A 24,050-nucleotide genomic window follows, 5' to 3' on the forward strand; every position below is an offset into this window, starting at 1 on the left:
GACTTTATTAGTAAAAAAAACAGGCTCATTTATTCACTACAAGCTGAACAAAGACCTTCTGGGAAATTCCTGTTTTATGTCTGTTTTTTAAGGCGATTAAAATAAGCATGCACATTTTAACACAATCAAAAGGAATTGTTTACTTTTTCAAATAAAAAAGAAAGAAAATGAGAAAATAATTACAAAAATTATTGTCCTTGCGGGTTTTTAACACAATTAGATGTAAAATTACTAAATTTAAGTGGAATTTCTCGGTCAACAAGCGATGTTCTGACAAAGGGTGTGCCATAACAAAGATATTTTTTTTTCATTCTCTTTGTTTCAGCATCACAATATTGAAAGCCGAGCTAAAACACATTGCAGTTTTTTTCAGGTATATTTCCTTGCATATCATAATTGATAGTCAAATACTTAGAAGTCTTTAATAGAATATTTAAATGAAGTGTTCATTCTTGCTGTTTTAAGAGCATGCATATAAACCCCATAAGTGCGAACTTTAAAAGAATAAGGATTTTTTTTTAATAAAATAACGGACTAAACACACAGACAATGAGTAAAAAAAAATGTTCATCTGGCCACTTTTCGGGGTTTAACTTCGTCAACATCTCAAAATAAAACAGTTAGAGCCAAGGATGTTTGAAGTCTTGTGAAATTTTGTGTATGCACAAATTAAGTTTATGAATCACGTCATACTAAGCCAATCAATGAAAGAACATGGAATAAACCTTACTGTTATTTACGTGTCTAGTTTACATATATTAGTCCATATTTTGCTAATTTCCTTTCTAAACGATCTTCATTGGAACAACTGACATTCATTGTCCATACATTGTACGGTTATTTTGGAATGAAAGTGGCACATTGGACCTTTCAGGGCACACCTTTTGCTTGTGGGGCAGTTATTTCGATTTCAAAATCTTCGTCTATATATAACTACCATACTGGACATACCTGTGTATGTATAAATCCACACGTAAACGGATGACCTTCAGCAAACATTTCTGTAGGTATTGCCAGCGTTGAACTGCAAATGTTTGTTTCGTTTGTTTTTTTTAAATATCTGTGATATGAAAAATATTAAAACTTTGAGTCTTACCAGTTATATATCTGAACCAGTATTAAAGTGTAGTATTCTAGAAAGACTGGCAGTTTTGGATTGCTAATGTCTACGATAATACGCCAGTTATTAATGTCTTTGGTTTCTTTGAAAACTTTGACTGCGGGCTTTAACTTAACGACAATTGATATTGTTGAGTTGTCAGATTTATGTTACAAGGATTAATATGAATAAAATGGTTAATTATACATCAATAAATATGAATAAAAAGGTTATTTATATATATCAATGAATTTGAATAGAGAGGTTACTTATACATCAATCAAACAACAGAAAAAAGCTAAGAAAGACATATCACGTCAACACAACATGTCCCCATACTCTATATGTCAAACTCTTTATCGTATCTAGATTTTAAACCAAGTTGTGAATAAATTTGTTACAGAATAATGTACTTGATATTACCTCGGGTTTCGTGTTGTTAACTGGAGTTTGACTGTCCTAACGTTGCTAACTTACCGTTTTTCAGCTATGAAAATGTCAATTTGTTTTCTACTTGGCATGCGATTTTGAATGTTTCTTTTAAATTTGTATCTCTTTTACCAAACCTATTTCAAGATTTGCTTTCAACACCTTTATTAAGATACATAAGAAAAAATACAGATATTTAAACCAATACAACCGTCACTATAACTAATTGTATGGAACGTTCATACTAACATGCTTGGATTTAAATGTTTTCTAAATGGTTCTCGATCTCCACCATTTAGTATTGGATCATTGCAATACATGTAATAGAGACAAACGTATATATAACAAGAATACAAAAATCAGTTTAGATTAACAGTTATCAAGTACAGTATGTCTTAAAATATTAATTCAACTTTAAATCGATGACAAAAGTGATACATACAAAATCACAGAAAGCCATCTGACATTTTATTTACTGATATGATTAATCTTTCTCTTAATCAATCATCATAGGGTGGTTTTAATATGCCGATAAAGCAAAATGAATTTTTCAACCTTTCACTCTCTTTTGTCCTCACTTCCGTTGCAAATATGATAAAAACTAAGAAAATTGATTTTAGGCAAAAACTGACTGAAAATATTGGCAGTGATTGTACAACATTGAGTGAATTGAACAGCTCTACAAATTTGCTTTTATAAAACTCAGGAAGCCATACACCAAAAGGTGAAAGGTTTTCTTTCTGGCTTACACGAAAAGTCTTATTAGTAATGATTAAATAAGTCCAGCGAAGGCGACCCACCAGGGAGTTATAGTAATCTTGTTGCTGTAATCTTATTTATAATTTCCAGTTAATTGGAAATAACTAAATATAATTACAATCTGATATTTATACAATTATTTCTATGGTTAAATTATTGGACTTTAACACTTTAGATTACGTATAAAGCCACAACATGCGTAAATATATTACGTGAAAACACATTGCTTTCAAATCAGTTAATTACTCTTAGTTTTAATCAAAAACAGTGTTAGTACAATAGAATTTAACTGGTAAATGTGAAAGTCACGTGGTTACGGACATAATACATTACACCACATATCAGTTACATACATATTCGTTCAGGCATCTTTTGAATTTGTAAGATTGTCAGGCATTTGATTCTTTGGACTTTTATTTCTCATGCATACCATGGCTGATGTGCCCATTTTTATGCATCCTGTCATTGTTTTAACTTGCCAACCCACAGTATAATATTGCATGTGACCTTGTTGCTCATTCATTTCGAAGATACAGTAGTTTCACTAGGTTTTTTTTTGTTTAATATATTTTTGACTATAAATATTTTCTGGGTCTCCGTCTTCATATAACATGTAGATTTCATATAGTATAAATAAACATGTCAACATGCCATTGTCCTTGTCTTGTATTAACTATGTTTTAGTATAAAAAAAAATTATGCTAGAGTACGCGTGTTATAATTCTGTTTGACCACAAACTGCAATCGGTCAATGAAGATTTTCTAAGTTTAAATATTTTATTCCAAATAGATGTGTATCACAACGGTCAATGTAGAACGATATGTACTTTAATGAAGTCAGTTTGGATTTGCACAACACATGTGTTCGGCTGCTGTTTTCGAACTACTCAATTAAAGCACACCGAGTTGCATAAAACATGTTTTAACAAGTTTGCATTGGCTGTAATCCATTATTTTAGCAAGACTTAATGAACAAAACCCAGAGGTACGAACAGATAAAAATAATGATCAATAAATAATTCCCTGCCAAAAATCAGTAGTTAGAATAGGTTTGATTAGTATTTAGTTTTCTATGTTGTGTCGTTGTACTATTGTTTGTCTTTTTTTCTTCTTAGTCATGGCGTTGTCAGATAATTTTCGATCTATGAGTTTGAATGTCCATCTGGTATCTTTCGCCCCTCTTTATTGAACTACATATATAACGAAATTCATTTATCAGATACTGTCTTTACTGCCAAAAATCAGGTATTAGAATAGTTTGAATAGTCAAACTTAAGAACAATTTATAGAAAAGGTCTGAGCTGCTAAACAAAAGTTATTAGAATAGGTCCGAACTACCAATGGTCCTAAACGTTAAATATCTGTAACTTGAATTGGTCTGACTGCTAAACATCGGTAATTTGTATAATAGGTCTGAACTGCTAGAAACATCTAATTTAAATAGGTCTGAACTTAAAAAATCACTAAAGAGATTAGTTTGCACTGACGAAAGTCACTCGGTTAAATATGTATTACGTCAAGAGAACGATTTGTGTGATAGCAATTCAAGAGTTTATATTAGCAGTATAATCTGTTAAATTAATATAATATTGCTGTTAAGTTTTATTTTCATTTGCTTCTCATAAATATTCCTATCAAAACGCTGAGGTAAGCATTATTCCTTTAGAAATGCAGTCTCAACTATATCTATTTATATTAAAGAATCATCCATATTTTTATTTTGTGGCCGAAAGGAAGTTAACTCTTCAATCTTATGATTTAAATATGGCAAATTATTGTCTTCAAGTGTTTTGATACTAAACCGGTCATTTGCCTTGAAATAAAACATGCAGATGTTTATATTTGACAAATAAAACTGTATGAATGGATTACATTTTAAGTATGAGTGATCGTGACACAAGATTTAAGTTGCCTCATGATTATAGGTCTGTCAAAAATAAGAACTGGTATTGGTCTATTAAAAGAAATGTTTTGTAAGTTTTATAGCTAAAAAAGATTGAGTAAAGATCATCAATGTACACGACAGAAGTGATCTCTGTGTGGTTTACTAGATTCCTAACACTTAATCGGTTGTATTGAATCCTGGTAGTTCTGGAACTGCATTTACATTGTAATAGTTTGTCATCTTTATGTTCCGGGAAGTCATCTATCTTTGTCTGAAATCACATTATCTTTCATTATCTGAAGCAGTATAACATTAATACCTTGCAGTCATAGTTCTAATGTCGGAAGTGGTTTTTTGTCTAAATAACATTATTAGATTTCTTTTCTGATACATCTGATAGTTTCATTAAATATATAAATATCGACGTTCTCAATTGGTATTTAATGCTCATATATTGTTTACTTCATACACTGAATGAAAATAAAAAAGCAAACACACATCATATTCTTAAATACGTATGTAACTAGTTATGGGTGTATGGTATTGAAACAACAACCCAACAGATGAAAAAACAGACAACAAACAAAATCAAAAACAGTAATAGCTATTATATTTTTATAGATCTGACGAAATCTATTAACGTTATAAATATTCAGATAGTTTTATAATTCATCGATTTATTAGTTATAATTATTATAAATTTATGATCAATCCTTCATCCTGTGGGATTATGATTTTTATGAACATTTAATAAAGCAAATAGGAAATATGTATTTTTATTCTCTTCCGGTTTTTGGGTGGAGTTCATATTGAATTCATCTTTAATTTTCTGTGCATTGCACAGTTTGCTGATTTTTGTTCGTGGTTTCGTCGTTTGTCTTCTAATAATAGTGACTGTTATCTTTTCTCTTTAACTAGTGGGTTTTGCGCAAAGCCTTGTCACAAAGTAATTTGAATTTCTGATATTGCTGATCTTAGGGTTAAGAAAAGATTTGTACAATGAAGATGATGTATTCCACGAAAAGATTTAACTCAAATGTACCTTTTATTCTTTTATGATGTAACAATGACATGAATTGGCTGTCAGGCAGTTCCTAAGGTAATTTCTTTGAGTAAAACCAGTTTTATGTTAGCTGCAAATCAGAGGAACACGAGATAATTTTGATGTCATAGATAAGAAAGAAATAAAACTTGCTGCTTTATACTTTCGTAACATTATGCCGATAAGAAATCAGTTTTCATAAATCAACGAAAATTCCGCACAAAATTTGTATTGTTGTGCCAAAAAGTTCAAGTATCATATGTATTACTAGAACAATAAACCATTCAGACTTACATAAAAGTATTCAACTAGGTGTACTTTTTATCTATATTTTTTTTAATTTATTTTGGATTAGTCTATAAATTCATTAATTCATTTATTTCTGGCATTTATTAGCTGCTACATCTACCAGATAAGTATGTCATGAGTTCAAAAACTAATTAGAAAGATTACTTGGTACACGTTTGAAAACCAGGTGTGGCATTATTAACAGAGCGAGTATTACACTCGATAAAACCAGGTTTTGATAGTATGCGACATGTGTTGCTGACCCTTCCGGAATACGTGGTTAACCCTGTCAGCTAAACTGTGTTTCTCACATACGGAATGTGTAGAGTGCTGTGTACATAATGTGTAGAGTGCTGTGTACATAATGTGTAGAGTGCTGTGTACATAATGTGTAGAGTGCTGTGTACATAATGTGTAGAGTGCTGTGTACATAATGTTCTTGTGTTTTATGCCAGCTTTGTCTTCAATAGTATCTTTATAATACAATATACAAATGCACCACGCACTTAGACTGGAGTCTTTAAAATATTTGAAGATGCATAACAAAGCATATGTTCAGAAGTTGTCGTTTGTTGATGTGGTTCATAAGTGTTATCTCGTTTTTTATTGACCGTTGGTTTTTCCCGTTTAAATGGTTTTACACTAGTAATTTTTGGGGATCTTTGTAGCTTGCTGTTCGGTGTGATCCAATGCTCCGTGTTGAAGACCGTACTTTTACCTATAATGGTTTACTTTTGCAAATTGTGACTTAAAAGGAGAGTTGTCTCATTGGCACACATACCAAATTTCCTTTATCTGCTAACAAAGATCTACAATAATGCCAGAAATGAATGCAAACATGTCAAGGTTCCCGACTTGAGACACCCCATGATCATAATACAAGGAGGGTTTAAACATTTCGTATAGACTATTTTAGCACGCAGCCATTGGTCTTGTTATCAACAAAATTTACAAAGAATGACATGCAACAGTTCTTAATACAAGTAATAGCTTTTCTAAAAAGCTTGCCGTATTTTAGCTGATTATATTGAGATCAGTGGTTTGTGAGTAGTTTATTTTTATTGGAATATTGCACTTCAAGCAATATGAAAACATAGCGCTTTTTTTCTACTAATTTGTCATTTTTGTTGTATTATTGGTGGACCCGTGTTATAATGGAAGGAGACTTAATAAAATTGAGAATGGAAATGGGGAATGATATTATAATAAAATGTATTCTGTGTCTATAATCAACTTGATAAAAATAGCATATAACCTACACATACTTTTGAGGGTTACTACTTGACAAAATGGACAACAACAGAAGGCAGTGGCGGATCCAGAGGGGGACGTAAAGTGTGTACGCCCCATCCCCCCCTTTTTTGCTCGTTTTTTTTTAAATGATTAATCATACGCGACTATGTGAACTTTGCCATTTCCTGTGTACTCTATTATTTAATTTTTATCTGACAATTCTTTCCTTATAGAGGTATTTTTCGCTGGAATTTACTGATTGTGTTCAGTACTGTCTTTTTGTATGTTATTTGTTATTACCTCTCTGTCATGTCCAGTTTGGTCCTCCATATTTCCGTCCTATTTCGAATTCACAGAAAGTTCTCAAAGTACAAATTTCAGTAATTTTTTATCCCTCAGTGTAAATGTTTATCTCTAGAAATACTATAGAATTCACTATATAGTTCAGTAATACACTCCACAAATCACTATTTAACTGATAAAAACTGATTTTTTGGGGAGCTCAATCGTCGAAATGTAAACAATCATAGGTGCGTTCGAAATAACACTCTCATGAAAAAAGTTCCATGGCAATATTATTTACCTACGAAAACATGTTTAACCCCAAACGCCATTGTCATGATTGATATGGACTATATAAAATTGCTGTTTGGTGTGAACCAAGCTTTGCGTTGAAGACCAAACTACAACCTTTAATAGTTTACTTTTATAAATTGTGACTTGGATAGACAGTTGTCTTTGGTACTTACATGTATATGAGATCCAGTAATATCTATCTACAAGATTGAGAACACATTTTTTTGTAATAAATTTAAAACATATTTAATTCTGTAATATCTGATAATATGTATCAGTTATTTGTGATTTTTCATTTGATGTGTTCTCTCTGGTAATGGGAGTATCAGCATGATCAGTTGATTGGTTGTGATAAGAAAAATGGGGCAGTTTGCAATTGTCATGTGCAGGTACACCACATGTGGATCTTCTTTCCCCTCTCATTTATAAAATTGTGCATGCTATTTATCACAGAAACGCACCAGTATTTTGGTGAATGAAACACTTGTCATATTAAATTAAAGTCAGAGGTGGAGTTAGAGGGTTTTTCGGGGGGCCTGGGCCACCCCTTTTTTAGGAAAAATTTTGTTGTTTTTATAGGGAATCACTGAAGCATGACTGGAGTTGGCCCCTTCTTAGGCAGTCAGTGGGCTCCCGCTTATGAAAATTTCTGGATCCACCACTGAAAGTTTGAGTAAAGTTAGATAAGGATTTATGACAAATTATGTTGAAATTTGCACAGATAATGAATGAAAAATCTAGTAAATTAAAAAATAGGCACTATTATTAAAAGCTTTCCTTGCTTATTCACAAGGACATATCATATCCTTCATGCTATTCCGATCTGAGTTTTTATTCATACATGTACATACATGTAGTCTGGTGCTGTTCCAAGTAGTCTTCTTTTTTCTGTTTCTTGAGAAGTATTTGTTTTACCTGTTCAGTCACTGTAAAGTGTTACAATTCATATTTAAACGCAACACATAAATAGTGACCAAAAAGGTATGGCTATCACATGAGAGAAGCTAGAAAAAAGTCAAATGTATACATTTTAAACATTTTTGTGGGACCATGAAAATGTGGTATATAGATAGATATGCATAGATAGACCATAGAACAAATAAGCAAACAATTCAAAGGAGATGTACATGTAAGATGAATTATGAAAAAAAAGAGCCATGGCCAGGGGCCCCAAACTTGACAGCATTTGGTGTTGAACAGGTAAAATGTTTGCAGTGACAATAAATATAGCCTTTGTTAGAGGTGACCCAGGTCGCCTTTCTCTAAATCAGCTACTAGTATATTAAACATATTTCTGGGCCGGGTTGAAAAATAAATGAAAATGACTTTAAAAAAAGCTAATAGAAATACACCAAATTTGGGAGACATCTATTTAAATGTTTGAAATAATAAGAAAGTTGACAAGAACTAAGCTTTTTCAGATAATATACTATTGCAGTCAGCCTATAATACTCTTTGCCTCCTGAAATGTTTGCTTATACACTGTGCTTTCCTATAATGATTTAAAATCAGTGTGATAGTTTTCATGAAGAACACTGAGCGTACAGGTATTATGACAAGATAAATGTTGTGTTAACTTACATGTACATGTATCTACCGGTACCAAATAAGTAAAATATAAAAATTCTTGACTTCTAAAACCACTCCAGTGATTGATCTCCTGATTTATATCTCATCACTCTATGCAGATGCTGTGTGAAAAAAAAATTGACTTACCAGTATGCTTCTATCCATTGAGTTGATTTATTATTAATTATTTTGCTTTAGCTTATTGCTACAATATGTATATCTGCCATTACAAACTGTACATGCATGTACATCACATATATTCCATGTAAAATTTTGATGTTAATACAAAATATATGATGCCACAATGGAAAAGTAATTGTTGTATGACGTTAATGGTTAAAATGGGACAGATTCTCAGGTCAGCTGGGACAATAAGGGGGGGAGGGGGAGGGGGCGACTTCTCCAGTCGTGCTTCAGTGATTTCGTACATAATCAACCAAATAGTAATATTGTTCATCACGAAAAAATATACTAAGTGTAAGACCTGATGATGTGAATAAATTGAAATCAGACATATCAAATGAAGTTTTCAGTGCTTTTGATATATCAATGGGCAATCTGATGAGTTAAGCCTTTTTTGACTGATTTTTATAGTTTGTTCTTATGTTGTACTGTTATACATGTACCACTGTTAGGGGGAGGATGGGAATCCCGCTAACATGTTTTACCCCGCCACATTATTTATGTATGTTTCTGTCCCAAGTCAGGAGCCTGTAATTCAGTGGTTGTCGTTTGTTTATGTGTTACATATTTGTTTTTCCTTCATTTTTGTATATAAATAAGGCCTTGGTTTTCTGGTTTGAATTGTTATACATGTCATATCAGGGCCTTTTATAGCTGACTGTGTTGTATAGGCTTTGATCATTGTTGAAGGCTGTACGCGTACGCGGTGACCTATAGTTGTTAATGTCCGTGTCATTTTGGTCTCTTGTAGACAGTTGTCTCATTGGCAATCATACCACATCTTCTTTTTTATAATGACTGCTGATCACCACTGTGTCCATACTGGGACTATTATGGTCCAACAACCAGTGGCAGATCCAGAAATTTTCATAAGTGCAGGCCCACAAAATTTCCCAGAAAAGGATGACAAGCCCCCTGGCCCCCTTCTAAATCAGCCTCCTGACAACTCCAAAGAATAAATCATCATGTACGAGTACATCAAAGATCATCAAACTGTCTACCCCACATGCAAACATCTTTTTGGGAGTTCACTGTGTTGCAAGTTTTCTGGGTTCGAAGGATCGTATAAAATGATTGCCTTGGGGGTCATTGTCAAAATATAGAGCTGTGCATTGTAAAAAGCTAAATTATATAATTTGCAACAGCTGACACTATAGTATCCTATAGTGCACTGAAACCCTTGCCAATAACAATACCGTGATGCTTGGTGTAGGCTTCTTTGCACATAAGAAACCATATTGCTCACCTTGTACTTTTTGTATTCTTCTAATCAGTATCGTCGGGTTTGTTTATTTACACCAGAAATCAATGAAGCGATGAAAGTGCTGGAAACGAAATTACATCTTCGGTAAATTCCGTGATTTTAATATTTTCTAATCAATATGTCCAAGCAATGAAAAATAAATGGTTATTATTTTTATACATAGAGCATACGTTTTGTGTATTAACTATTTAAAATCTAAGCTTTATACGAAGAAATCTAACACAAAAGTATCTCAATCATTTAACCGTTTTAATACGCAGTTTAAAGTGTAAATTATACATATTACTGTTCTATTTTTAGAGAATAGCAATAATACATAAATGTACAGTTTCTTACCAAAATAGCAACATAATTTCAAGATTAAATCATCAAATTGTCACATGATTATATAATCTGTACCAAATTGACAGTTTGTGGTGAGTTATCATCATAACTAATCACTATAGCAAATGAACACGTTATCATAATATGTACCTATAACCTAGTATCATGATTTCAATCCGACCCCACTTACGGAAGCGTTGAACATATAATGCATGCCACTCATTAATAGCCAATCAGACGTTAAAATGACCTTCATTTCCCCCATAATCATTCCGGAAACAGCCACGAAGCAGCCATTAGATAGTATTTATAACCAATGAAATAACAGAAATACCGTTAACATATTTACCCGAACCTGACGTTTAGCCTCTGACTAATCAGACCGTATCACCATGGTGATACGGTAATAACAATTATTAAAATCGTAAAACAGACAACATAAATACCTCGTAAAATATAATACCGCATCAAACATTTATAAAATTGCCTAGTTCTTTAAATATTGTCTGTACAGTTTTGTCATATGTATTTTCCATTTAACAGGCGCTGCAGTACTTTTACAGTCCTTTCCCTTTGTATTATCTAATTTGTTCTAATTACCTTAGAACATTGAATACCTTCAAGCCTAGCATATGGACCTTTTCTATCCTTTCATTGTCTCATGGCATCAATATCATTGCACATCCAATTAACCGATCTTACTACATATAGTTATACGTATCACCATATTAACAAAACCAGATGCGAGGGCTGTATAGCCAGTCAAGGTCATTAAAAGCTCCTATCATCATATCGACAAATGATAATTTCTTACTTAAGAGTCAGTATTGTCGTAATGAGCATCTGGCGCAGAAACATGTATATCTTTAAAAGTTTAAGTACAAAATAGAAAGCTCAATTTGGACGATATTTGTCCTTTTTGAACAATAGAATATGTTTTAACTAATCTAAACGTTATTTGATACTAAAGTTGTCGTCTCACCACCGGAGTAAAAATATTATTATCCGTAAGGAGCCTTCTCTAATGAGATATATTGATACGAAATATGAAAACACAATTTAAAGTGCATTATTTTGACTTTAAAAAATCACGAATGACGATCTGATACACCAGCATGAGCAATTCTTGAATAGATCGTAAGCAGCAGACAAAAAAACGATACTAAATGTTTTTTCCCCATAATTACAGATGATAAAATTTCTGAAATTAAACGATTAACAAAAGTTTTTTTTGACGGAACATGGATGATAGCAAATTAGTTATACTTAAATTTATTCACAGCCTGTTTAGACTATTGAAGATTCGAAGCTTGAGATATTTTTATAAAACTTGCCTGTTGTTAAAGATTGTATCATGCACCCTACCCTCTCTAGGTCTTTTTGGTTATTTTAATGACAGTGTCGTTGTCTTGCAGTCTCATTAACGAATATTTAACATCTGCATTCATTGTACTGAAATAGATTTCGTTTATAATACGCAATAACAACGGTGTTAGAGTGAAATATTCCTTTGAAAAAAATTCTGTTCATTTAATGAAAATACATATAATACTTTAACTGCTAAACATCAAACAGCTTCTCGAGGTTATGTAACGAAGGTATTATAAGTTTCTATATTGAAAATAACCAGAACAATAGCAGGTCAAAACTTAAATAAAACATAATTACTGAAAAGAAATAGAACAGATGGTGATACGTTAAGGTCAACTGAATATGTGGTTTTTGGTCCTTTTGAAGAGTTTGTTAAGTATGAAGTTTACTGTTGTGTCGAGAATGTGTGTTAACATGGTTTCAACCAGACAGTGTATAACATGCAATAACAGCCGAGCTTTAAAACTTCTCCTGTTTCGTTTCGAGTACATACAATTCAATTCAATTCAATATTTTATTTACGTCTCACCTTATGTTTAAAATTACACAATACATTTATAAAAGATACATTTTGTATACATAAGCCAATCTGTACAGATTTTTGAGAGACGATGATCAACTAAAACAATATGTATATGTACATAATAAATATTAAACATGAATGGTAAAATTATACAACAAGTATTCAATTATTATTTACAATATAAAACTTCTCGACGTCTTTTGAGAATAAAATTACAGGTTTAAAAAATACAAATTGTGTATTTTTCAACATTGTACGTATTTTGTTTTCCTCGTGTAAATCGATGTTCAAGTTGAAATAAAGTTTTATAGTATTGCTTAAACGCAGTTTTTAGTACGACCTTTATCGTATTGCTTAAACTCAGTTTAAATCGTATTGCTTAAACTCAGTTTAAATCGTATTGCTTAAACTCAGATTAAATCGTATTGCTTAAACTCAGTTTAAATCGTATTGCTTAAACTCAGTTTAAATCGTATTGCTTAAACTCAGTTTAATTGTACGGCTTTTACATACTATTGCTTAAAGTCATCGGTTTTTTTTCTTCTTTTAAATATTCTGTAAATTGGACGATAACAGAATGCCAGTATGTGGTCTACATGTGTAAATGAATGAATCACTTCACATGAATATAACATCTAGATGATAGACAATGCTTTTTCTAGCTAAAGCACGAAATGTGCTAATTGTGTAGCAAACAAATTGAAATACTGCTTGAAAATATTGGGATTTCATATGACACCAGATTACGTAAAAAAAAATATGAAATGAACTCGGAATTGCAAAAGACATTTATTCACATTTGTATTTGTCTTGTATATATAGAAAAATCGCAATAGTATGTTATGTAATTTACTGGTTTTTCTACTTCAAAGGAAATGTCTTATTTATTTTTACCATTTTATTTATTTCTTTTATGCATTGGAATGAAGGCTTTATTTAATCTCTTTGATAAATGAAAGAATTTTGTCGAGTTTATGATGTATGATAAATTTATGCATATTCCAATGTTATATGTTACATTCAGTTTCAAGGCTCATATCATTAAACCGAAAAAAAAACACTTTGATAAATTCGAGATGTTGCGAGTATAAATTCCATTGCAAACAAAATATTTCTGGAAACATCAATTTATTTAGATATGAAAATATCTTTAAGAATGTCTTTTAGAATTGTTAATACTTTAAGAATACTTTAAATATTAGAATCGTAAGTACTTTAAACATACTTTATTAGAATTGTGAGTAATAAAAATTATTTTATGGAAATTAATGATGATGTGACAAATTATGATATTTTTCGCTTAAATACTTAATATTAAGTCCAACCGATTAGATTGTGAGTCAGTCAACCCAGTACTATTATACAATACCTTACATATCCTTTAGTTTGTGAGTCAGTCAACCCAGTACTATTATACAATACCTTACATATCCTTTAGTTTGTGAGTCATTCAACCCAGTACTATTATACAATACCTTACATATCCTTTAGTTTGTGAGTCGGTCAACGGAGTACTATTATACAATACCTTACATATCCTTTTTGTTATTTGCAAGGAAAACTAAATGAAAACATTTCTCTATAGTAAGTTTTCACACACTGTCATACAAATAAGAGGTTTACCTAAATATAAAAGTAAATTAAATCCACCATTTTCTACATATGAAATGCCTATACCAAGTCAGGAATATAACAGTTGTTATCCATTTGTTTGGTGTGTTTCAGCTTTTGCTTTTGCCATTTGAATAGGGACTTTCCTTTTTGAATTTTCCTCAAAGTGCAGTATTTTTGTGATTTTACTTCGTGACACTCAAAACAAGATAGCACAGTTAACATGGAGGTGTTTATCGACAGAAACTACCTTTGAGGGTATCGTAAGGTCGGGATGTCAATGAAGTCTTTTGCTGTATTGAATTGTAAAGTAGCAGAACATAAAAGATCTTATTTTCTATTAAGTCAGCAAAATTTAATGCGGATATGCCATTAAAAAATGTGAATTGTCATTACATTTAACAAATTTGTCTTATTGTGACTTATCAATAACTAATTTGTTTTTAGAAACATGAAAGAACTCATATAATAATAGTTTAATTTCTTAAGGAATCTACATGATTTTTTTCTACGTTATGTTATAGCAAAAAAACCGACGATGACCCCACTTTTGCTTTCGATGTTCTAAAAACATTTTCTAAGAGCTATATTACCTACTATTCATATAAATGATGCTTTTCACTTTAAAACCAATATACAAAATTCATTTTATTCACAACCTGTGGCTTATAAGAAAAAATCAACGACCTATCGTTTTAATTATATTTTTTAACATACCACAATATATACTACAAAGTATGAAAACATTCTATCATTTTACGTTTATACTACAATACCACTTCAATTTGGACACATACTTGATACTCAGTAATTTATTGATCTTATATTAACACCTACGCACGCTTTATCGTTTTGCTGCTAATAAATCTCTCTTTCTTAAGATTTACAATAACTTAGACCATTCGAGTTAACCTTAAATACAAATGTCCCTTTAGAGTACAACAACAATAAAATCACCATTCATGATTCGTTATTGTATTCATTAGGAACTTTCTAGCCAAAGCATTATTCTTATCGTTCATATTACCCGACTTAGGAACCTTCTATCCAAAGCCTGTATTCTTATTTGGAAACTCGTTTCCCGTAAATTATGTGAATGATTTGTAGAAGATTTGTTCGTTTCAATAAAAGACAGGTTTATGAAAGCATTGTTACTGATATAATCGAATATGGTATATATGATAAAACTCCGAGACAAACACATTTGGATCTGGATGTATTTCATTCCGCTACTTCTAACTATAGAATAGTCTCATCTTGACAAATAATAGATCTTGATTATACCTTTAGACAGACTTTATGTGCGGCAAAAATATATCTATTGTTGTAGGATTTCCCCTTAAACCACATTTTGATATGACAAATGGCTTTCCATACACACAAACGTCTCAAACAGTTTTCGGTAATGAATGATTAAGATTACGCAGAAAACTTTTTATAATGGACTATCTATTCTGGTTAAAATATATCGTTGTAAAATAAAAAGCGTCATGAACGTCAGGTCGAAACAATAAATATAACTATGTCTATAGCAAGATGTCTTAGACTACAGAAAAGTAAAAGAAAGATTTATATATTCATTTGTCTCAGATCTTTATGATTTATTTACGAAAATATATCCACCTTCTAAATTTTAAATGAAACAAAACGAATACTGATTTAACAAACTTTATTTTAAATAATGACAGCCACAACTCTGAATAAGTTCATGCATCTGAAAGCATCGGATTATAACCGATTGCATATGACATACTTTTGCTTCTTTTAAAGTTGGAACCCTAAACTTATCAAAGACAAAAAAGAGCCATAACACATTAACGTATTCGTAAGCTTTTCGGCGGATGCTGCTGTTTACACACAATTACACGTGCATTTCTTTTTCTATTTAGGTTCGTGTTGTTAAAAAGAACTCTTTTATTGTCTCTTTTAAATTCATTTATCAGAACGGTCTAAATTTTTGATTAAAATATTATTGTAAATCGTACGTTGACGTCGAGATGTCGGGATGTCTCTATCCGTCTTACAGTGTAATTGTGTTATCTTACTATAATTGTTTAATTCATTTTGCAAAATAAAAGGCAGGAATTTTCAAATGTTTCCCAAGCGAACATAAATATTATTAAGCAAATTATGACAGGCTTTAATCAGTTCTTTGCATGTCGAAATGGAAAATTGTTTTGTAAGTTTGATTACTGAAAAAATGAATTGTTATGCTATCAGCAGATAATGTGACACCAATATCTATTGAAAAACGATTTTAATATGGTGGAAAACTTTCTCTGATAAGATTGCATATAGTAGTGTAGTACATAGGGTACACAAATCATAACCTATATTGGTGGTAAACTGACTTTACAAGTTTTGTAACTCATTCAACACTCTCAGAGAGTTTTTCTCACTCAAGAACAATAGTAACGCTAATAACATAATCTTTGTCACATTATGATCCCACAAACAGCTCTTCTTTTCGAACTTTCGCTAGCTGGTATGATACATAATGTACAGTTTCCTTGTTTAACTCATGGTTACAAACACTCATTTGGAACCTTGTGCTGTTCAGCTGAGCAATTTTCAATTCAATTGTAGTTGAATACTGTTCACTTACAATCTTATCTACAGTAAGGAAAATATTCAAGGCTGTCATCTAACTTCTGTGTATTTTAGTAAAACACTTTCAGGTAAATAAATCTTAGAAAGTAGACGATATTTCGATTGTTTCTGCAAAACCGTCATCTTTGACTATGTGAAGGTCTTTTGAAAAAACAAGATCAAAATATATCTAATCTGTACATATAATTATAACCGTCTAAAATGACTTATAGCGGTGTGGTAATCAATATCGGCGTCGAAAAATTGCACGTGATTATCACCGCAAAAGAGCTCACACACGAAACTCAGTAGCAAATTTTCATTTGAATTTCACATGTATGAATTGAGATTTGAATTAATCTCACATGAACTTTACAAAAACAACAAAATGTTTTTTTTAAATTAAGTTGTTAATATTTGATAAACTTTATTGTGAAATTAACGCGAGTCTTACGTATGATAGTAAAAACAAAGTCTATGGGATATTAGCTCGTTTGATTTGAAATTCATGTGAATTGCACTTGAATCTTAATTCACATGATATTCACACTAAGGAAATTATCTTTATTCGGATGTTTAGTAAAAGTCTCGTGTATTTGTTTAGATTGAAACCAGATTAACATGGGGCTGTGACAATTATAGTAACGCAGTGACATCGAATGGTTGTAAGACCTTAGTCGACAGTGTACATGTAAGCCTATCAAGGTCAAATAGGTTATATCTGTACATCGAATTATTTCATTCTAGAATTACTTGTAGCGGTGTTGATTTTAACATCGCCTTATTTTAAAGTCACTTTCAGAGAAAATCTTAAATATAAAAAAACGGAAATAATTTCATACTTTGGAACTGGGGAATTTTTGACAAAGATACCTCCCGAACGATCAATCAACTTATGACAACTAAGGCGTATGACGGGGTACTATACAGACAGTGCAAAGTTGTATGCAACAACCTGTTTAATAATTAGAATTGTCACAAACTGTACATTTCCCCCTAGAGTATCTTAAAAATTTATATGTTAACAATGGAATAATTGAAATATGAACCGCTTAGTATAAGACGGATTAAGCAATTTAGTAATATTGCTAACTAATATAGTTATGCAATATAATAATGATCTTTTGCACAGTATCGATAAAAATATTTGAAAGGGTCTGATAAGTCACTGAAATGGGATTTCACAAATTATCTTTCTACATGTCTGATAATGAAGAACATTTTTGTTTGATCTTTCAGTAAAAACAACGCTTGGTCTTTATTTACAAACTGAACTTAGCTTAAATTAAAAATTGAAACATGCAAATATACAGGTCAGCCAGAAATTGAAAAGTATTTTTAAATTATCAGAAGGTTAACCGGAGAAAGACAAACAATTTTATATAGACATTCTAAATTTCTTATCAAATACAAGAAAAGCAGTTGTAAATCATAAACAATATCAAGAGAGCAAACCTATGAAAAACAGAAAATATAACAAAGAAAAATGTCCAAAAACCACTACACAAAATTGAAGATTGGGTAAACCGAACCACGGCATAACAAGGGAAGACTGCACGTGTTACGAAGATTCACGTTACATATCTCTGTTATATCTATATCTTGTTTAGATTTTGATTTAAAAGTAAAGTTAACAATATTTATTATTCGTTAGGTATTTACAGTTTTTTCTTCTTTTTTGCTCGTCATGTAAAGAGGTTTCTGACATAAAAATAAGTTTACAAAGGTATAATTATGTCTAATTTAATACTATCAAGATACTTTTTAAAGATATGTAGACTTGAAATAATTGATTACAGTTTGTTTATTCGAATATTGCATTGCCTATAAAACCCTACCTTGCATATTTCATTATTCATGTTGTAACAAACCGATGGAAGTAATACAACTTGATCTATCAAATCAAATAAGTAAACAATAAAGAATACTGAGGCTGAGTTGCAAAAACACAAGGGTATTACTTAGTCCCGACACATTATCGCGGGAAAATAAAACCATTATATCTTGAAGGATTGGTAAATGATGACGTAGATACTCAGTTTTATAACGCTTCTTCTCTTTCTATATATATTATGCAAACAGCTTAATTTTTCCGAAGTTCGCTGGACCGAAATGTAATGTCTCTTAATATTGTGTTATGTAGACATATTACGTAATGCTATTTTAAATAATTAGGTTTGCCAGCTTAATTGACGCATCACTTAGCATGAATAAATATGAAAGCGTATGTTAGTCGCCAATTTGTCAAATAGAACTATACTTTCGTTCGTCACACAAGTCATGTTTGTTAAAAATCGTTTTGTAAGATAATTCCAACTTCTTCACTTTGTACAGCGTAATTGGTCTGTTTATTTGATTATTGTAATCTGAATGAAATGACATGTGCAAAGTGTGCATTGATCTGATCATCAGTTTAATCAAACTCGTTTGGTTTAATGTTCGTATCCTGGTTTTCTTAACCATATGAAGACTGTCACAGCAAACGGACGAAAGAAGAATATCAAATCGAGTACTAGTAGTCCTTTAATAGAGTTTTCTGTATAAGAATGTGGAAAATTACTTTTCGTTTATTGACATATTACAAGTGTAATGAGAACGAAATAAGTAATTTAGATTTAAATGATGATTCTGCAATGATAACACAGCAAGTGTACAAACCCAATTAACCACATTTTCGGGATTCGAGAGATTCATAATTCCGGATATATACAAAAAAACTGTCGGTTATATCTCTCATATTTGTCGTTTTAAATGAGTTTGGATGTCCCTTTGGTATATGTCGCTTTATTTTAAATATCATATACACAGTAAATATTTAGGTGCAGATACAACGCACCTCTAGAAATGCCTTTATCAACAATAATATTTTATTATGCAATATTACTCTGGACGAGGGAAAATGCAAATCTGGTTTTGGGAAAGAGTTTTCGGGCTCTCTCTCTCTGAAATTGAAACAACAGTGTCTGATTATATTTCACCTTACGAGTTTCTTATCATAATCATAATAATGAAAGTAAAACTATTGAACCAATGCATGCATATATACTAAGCTAAGTACTCTATTATCTATATACACATTGTTTCTTTATGCTTTTATTACGATGCATAACGTATAAACAACAAACATTATTACCTAATAAAGAGTATTTTACTGTTTTATTAATATTTCTATATCATTTGCTATTGTTCTGCAATTTTTTTGTTCCATGGTCTATTCCACTGGAAATTATCGTTCTATTGCACTTGTGTGCAGCCTATTGCACTGACCTGTTATGACCTCTTATTCTGAAATCTGATTAGTTGAAAGGTATTCATGTTGTCCAATCAAATTGGAACTGACTCAGTATTTATTAAGTAATATAACAGTTATTGAATGTGTAACAGTGAAATAGATCAAAATGTATTTCCCTCGGTATGAAGATCAGCCGTTGGCTTTGGGCAATAGAACAATGAGCTGATCTTCATACCTCGGGAAATATATTTTGATCTATTGCATAGTTAGATATCAAATAACTGTATAATATTTCATTCAGTGAACGCTGATCAAATAAAATTGAGAATTGAAATGGGGAATGTGTCAAAGGGACAACAACCCGACCATAGAGCAGACAACAGCAGAAGGTCACCAACAGGTCTTCAATGCAGCGAGAAATTCCCGCACCCGGAAGCGTCCTTCTCAGCTGGTCCCTAAACAAAATATATATATACTAGTTCAGTGATAATGAACGCCATACTAAACTCCAAATTGTACACAAAAAACTAAAATTAAAAATAACACAAAACTAACAAAGGCCAGGCTCCTGACTTGGGACAGGCGCAAAAATTCAGCGGGGTTTAACATTGTTATGAGATCTCCCCCTCCCCCTATACCTCTAGCAAATTCAGAAAAGTAAACATATAACAATACGCACATTAAAATTCAGTTCAAGTACAAGATTTTGAACTTGATAAATAATCAAACATAGAATCAATCATACAGCACATAACATATGAGCGAGTTGATAGAGCGATGTCAATCCCATGTTTTCCATGAGTTTTTATGTTGATTTAAACTTTGTAATAATAAATTATTTTGCGAATTAATTCTTCTTTCAGAAACGTTTCTTTATTTTTTTCCCCTCACAGTTTCCCTCACTCTTGCGCTGAGCGGCTTCCGCAGTTCTTACGAGAGGTTATGTGGTTAAAGTCACTGCATGTGGAAAATCATTCTGCGAATAGGAATATGGCGGGAAGACAATGATTCAATAATAGTACATTTCACAAGATATTTTTTTTACAATTTTTAAGGTGGTACCAAACACTTTCACTAAAATTAATTTGGCTCGTTTAATTTTCATAAAATTTTGTCAAAGTATTAACTTTGAGACTTTAATAAAAATATAAAAATTTAAAATTTTTTGAATCAACCGTTTTGTCAGAAAAAATACACTGGTTATATAGCAATTTGACAAACACCAATTTTGATCATTGAGAAGCTTCCTTTCCTTTTACAACACAACGTAATTAAAACGTTTACCTGATTTTACAGGGTTACCTCCCTGTAGTGTTAGGTACCATCTTAAGTTCATTTACACTTGATTTATAGTAACACTTAGCCTTTCAGGTAAATAAACATATTGAACTTTTTTTTTTAAATTGAACTTTCATATGACTTTATCTAGTTCATTAACTTCAGATAATATTTGATTGATATCTAAATGACATTCTACATGAGGGGGGTAATGAATGGATAACGTTAACAGTTTATCAAAATGTGGATAGTCTTCTTAGAAAAAACTGTATGTAGGGTGATGTATCATGTACAAAAGGACATATACGAAAAATATACTTATTAAAGAAGATGGTGGGAAAACAGACAGTGTAAATACAATGGAATAATGTTTCCCACAGGAAGGTGTTTGGGAACGTCCAATACAACATTACACAATTCTACTTCCGTTGTATCATAGTAGTTCATGAAATAAATCAAAAACGTTTACACAGATTTTATTTCATATCATCATATTTAACTAATAGTTTGCATTCGAAACTGCCATTATAGAATCAGCAATACTTTTTCAATTCTTTTTAATGGCTTATCTATCATATTGTCATACATTAACAAGTGGAATTTATCATATAAATGGTTTTATGAGAGGAACATTCCTACTTTGTTAGATATACAATGCTCTATAAATACAATCAAATCACTTTAGCAGTAGAAATATAAGTTGTTAACAGCGTTATAGTTTCCGAGTTTTAAGATCAGTTCTAACATGTCTAATAGGTATCTTATCTGATGCTGATATTTAGTTCTGTAGTTTTATAAATTTATTTACGATTTATTGAACTTTATTGGTATAGGAAGATGTGGCGTGAGTGCCAATGTTTACATTTGAATATATAGTATGAAATACGTGAAGCCTCTAATTGAAATAAAACGTACATATGTTTTCATTGTGTATCTTTGCTTGTTGACCATGTACATTTATTTGTATTTGTTTTTTTTATCTTAGTCTTATGAAATATGAATTAGATCTTCTGTTCTTCGAGTATTTTTTTTTTATAACATTGAGTGATTTATTAATGCAAATACCATTACTATTTGTCTAAAATGTCCAGTGTTTCACATAAAATGCTTGTCTTATTTATATAATATAAATCAAATCCTTTTCCAGAAATAACAGTGCTATTTTGTTTAATATATCATGGTATGGTTTAAAAACATATTCTCATTTTATATTTTTTTATAAACGAAAACGAGGATTAATTAGTTAAATAAGATAAAGGGAATATTTGAGATAAACACAAATGTTGCAACAACATAACAAAAAAAAACAAAAACACCCCATCTTGAAATATAAACAAATGGAGATGTGAGGAATATAACAATGATAAGATAGCAACAACAGACAAATATAACCAAAAGACATTGAGAGGGCAACGTATTGTTTTTATTAATAAATATATGTCTGTAATAGATATCAACCTTATCAATAGATATATGTCTGTAATAGATATCAACTTTATCAATAGATATATGTCTGTAATAGATATCAACCTTATCAATAGATATCTGTAATAGATATCAACCTTATCAATAGATATCTGTAATAGATATCAACGTTATACTTTCCTAATCATCGATACTATGTTTTATCATTGTCAATAAACTGATAATTGTATTTTTCATTCTAGGCTTAATTTGAGTATGTTTGTTTTTCAGTTTTAAGTCAATACCTTAACGAAGAACTAGTAGTCACTGATTTTGTCAAATGTGAAGGAAAAGACGTTTTTCATTGTGACGATACACAAGCAGAGTGTATATCTAAAGATAAAATATGTAATGGTGTAAATGAATGTAGTACAGGGCGAGACGAAAGTGTGGAGGAATGTGGTAAGTGTAAAGGGCGAGACGAAAGTGTGAAGGAATGTGGTAAGTATAAAGGGCGAGACGAAAGTGTGGAGGAATGTGGTTAGTGTAAACAATATGGAAGTACAATCACAAAAATACTGAACTCCGAGGAAAATTCAAAACGGATATTCCCTAATCAAATGGCAAAATCAATAGCTCAAACACATGACACACATGAAACGAATGGATAATGACTGTCATATTCCTGACTTGGTACAGGCATTTTCTTATGTAGAAAATGGTGGATAAAACCTGGTTTTATAGCTAGCTAAACCTCTCACTTGTATGACAGTAGCATCAAAAACAAAGTTACATCAATAATATGATAGTATGTCCAATGAACAGAACCATTATATTGATTGACAACAATCAATGTATTAACAAAACAAACAAACATGTAATCTTTTTACAGCAAATATGTTATGAGTATTTAGTTACTAGTTTACCACATTATTTGACAGTCAGCAATCAATGTTAGATTTTATTACCATATATGCAAAAGCGTCATCTGAAAATAGGCGTTAGGTAGGATTAAAGTCAACTGGTATATCATTTATTAAAAATGAGAGCAGAATTGAGATCAGAACAGAACATTGAGGAAATCGTAGGAAACTAATTGAGTACGACATGATGAAAAGCCATATCCATGCATTTATTTTGCACTGTATCCCACTGTGATTAAGTATTTGACATGAAATAATGATTCTATAGATAAAGTCAAGTATGATTAAAATCGAGCGTTTGAAGTTTTGAGATGAATTATTCTAAGAATATTTAAATTTCTAATAGAAAAGTATCCATTGCCTTTTCATAATGGTGCATATAATTCATCTTTTCAAAATGTAAGTTTGATAAGATGTTCGAAATGCTAGACAGGTTAAAAGGATTTTTAGATATGATTTGAAGTTCAT

The 24,050-nt window shown here is 31.2% G+C and overlaps 1 protein-coding gene across 3 annotated transcripts in view; it reads left to right on the forward strand.

Annotated features, from left to right (window-relative positions):
• Window positions 1-24,050, forward strand: part of LOC139519162 (G-protein coupled receptor GRL101-like) — a 106,513-nt gene that overhangs the window by 20,172 nt on the left and 62,291 nt on the right. For 2 of the 3 annotated variants that reach the window (XM_071310997.1, XM_071310998.1), the window contains exon 2: window positions 22,951-23,121. In XM_071310997.1, the coding sequence (XP_071167098.1) occupies window positions 22,951-23,121 (171 nt within the window). Of the gene's footprint in view, window positions 1-22,950; window positions 23,122-23,176; window positions 23,200-24,050 lie in introns of those variants that run through there. The other variant, XM_071310999.1, reaches the window with a different exon arrangement.

The sequence above is a fragment of the Mytilus edulis genome, chromosome 4 (assembly GCF_963676685.1).
Source record: "Mytilus edulis chromosome 4, xbMytEdul2.2, whole genome shotgun sequence".
NCBI lineage: Eukaryota > Metazoa > Mollusca > Bivalvia > Mytilida > Mytilidae > Mytilus > Mytilus edulis.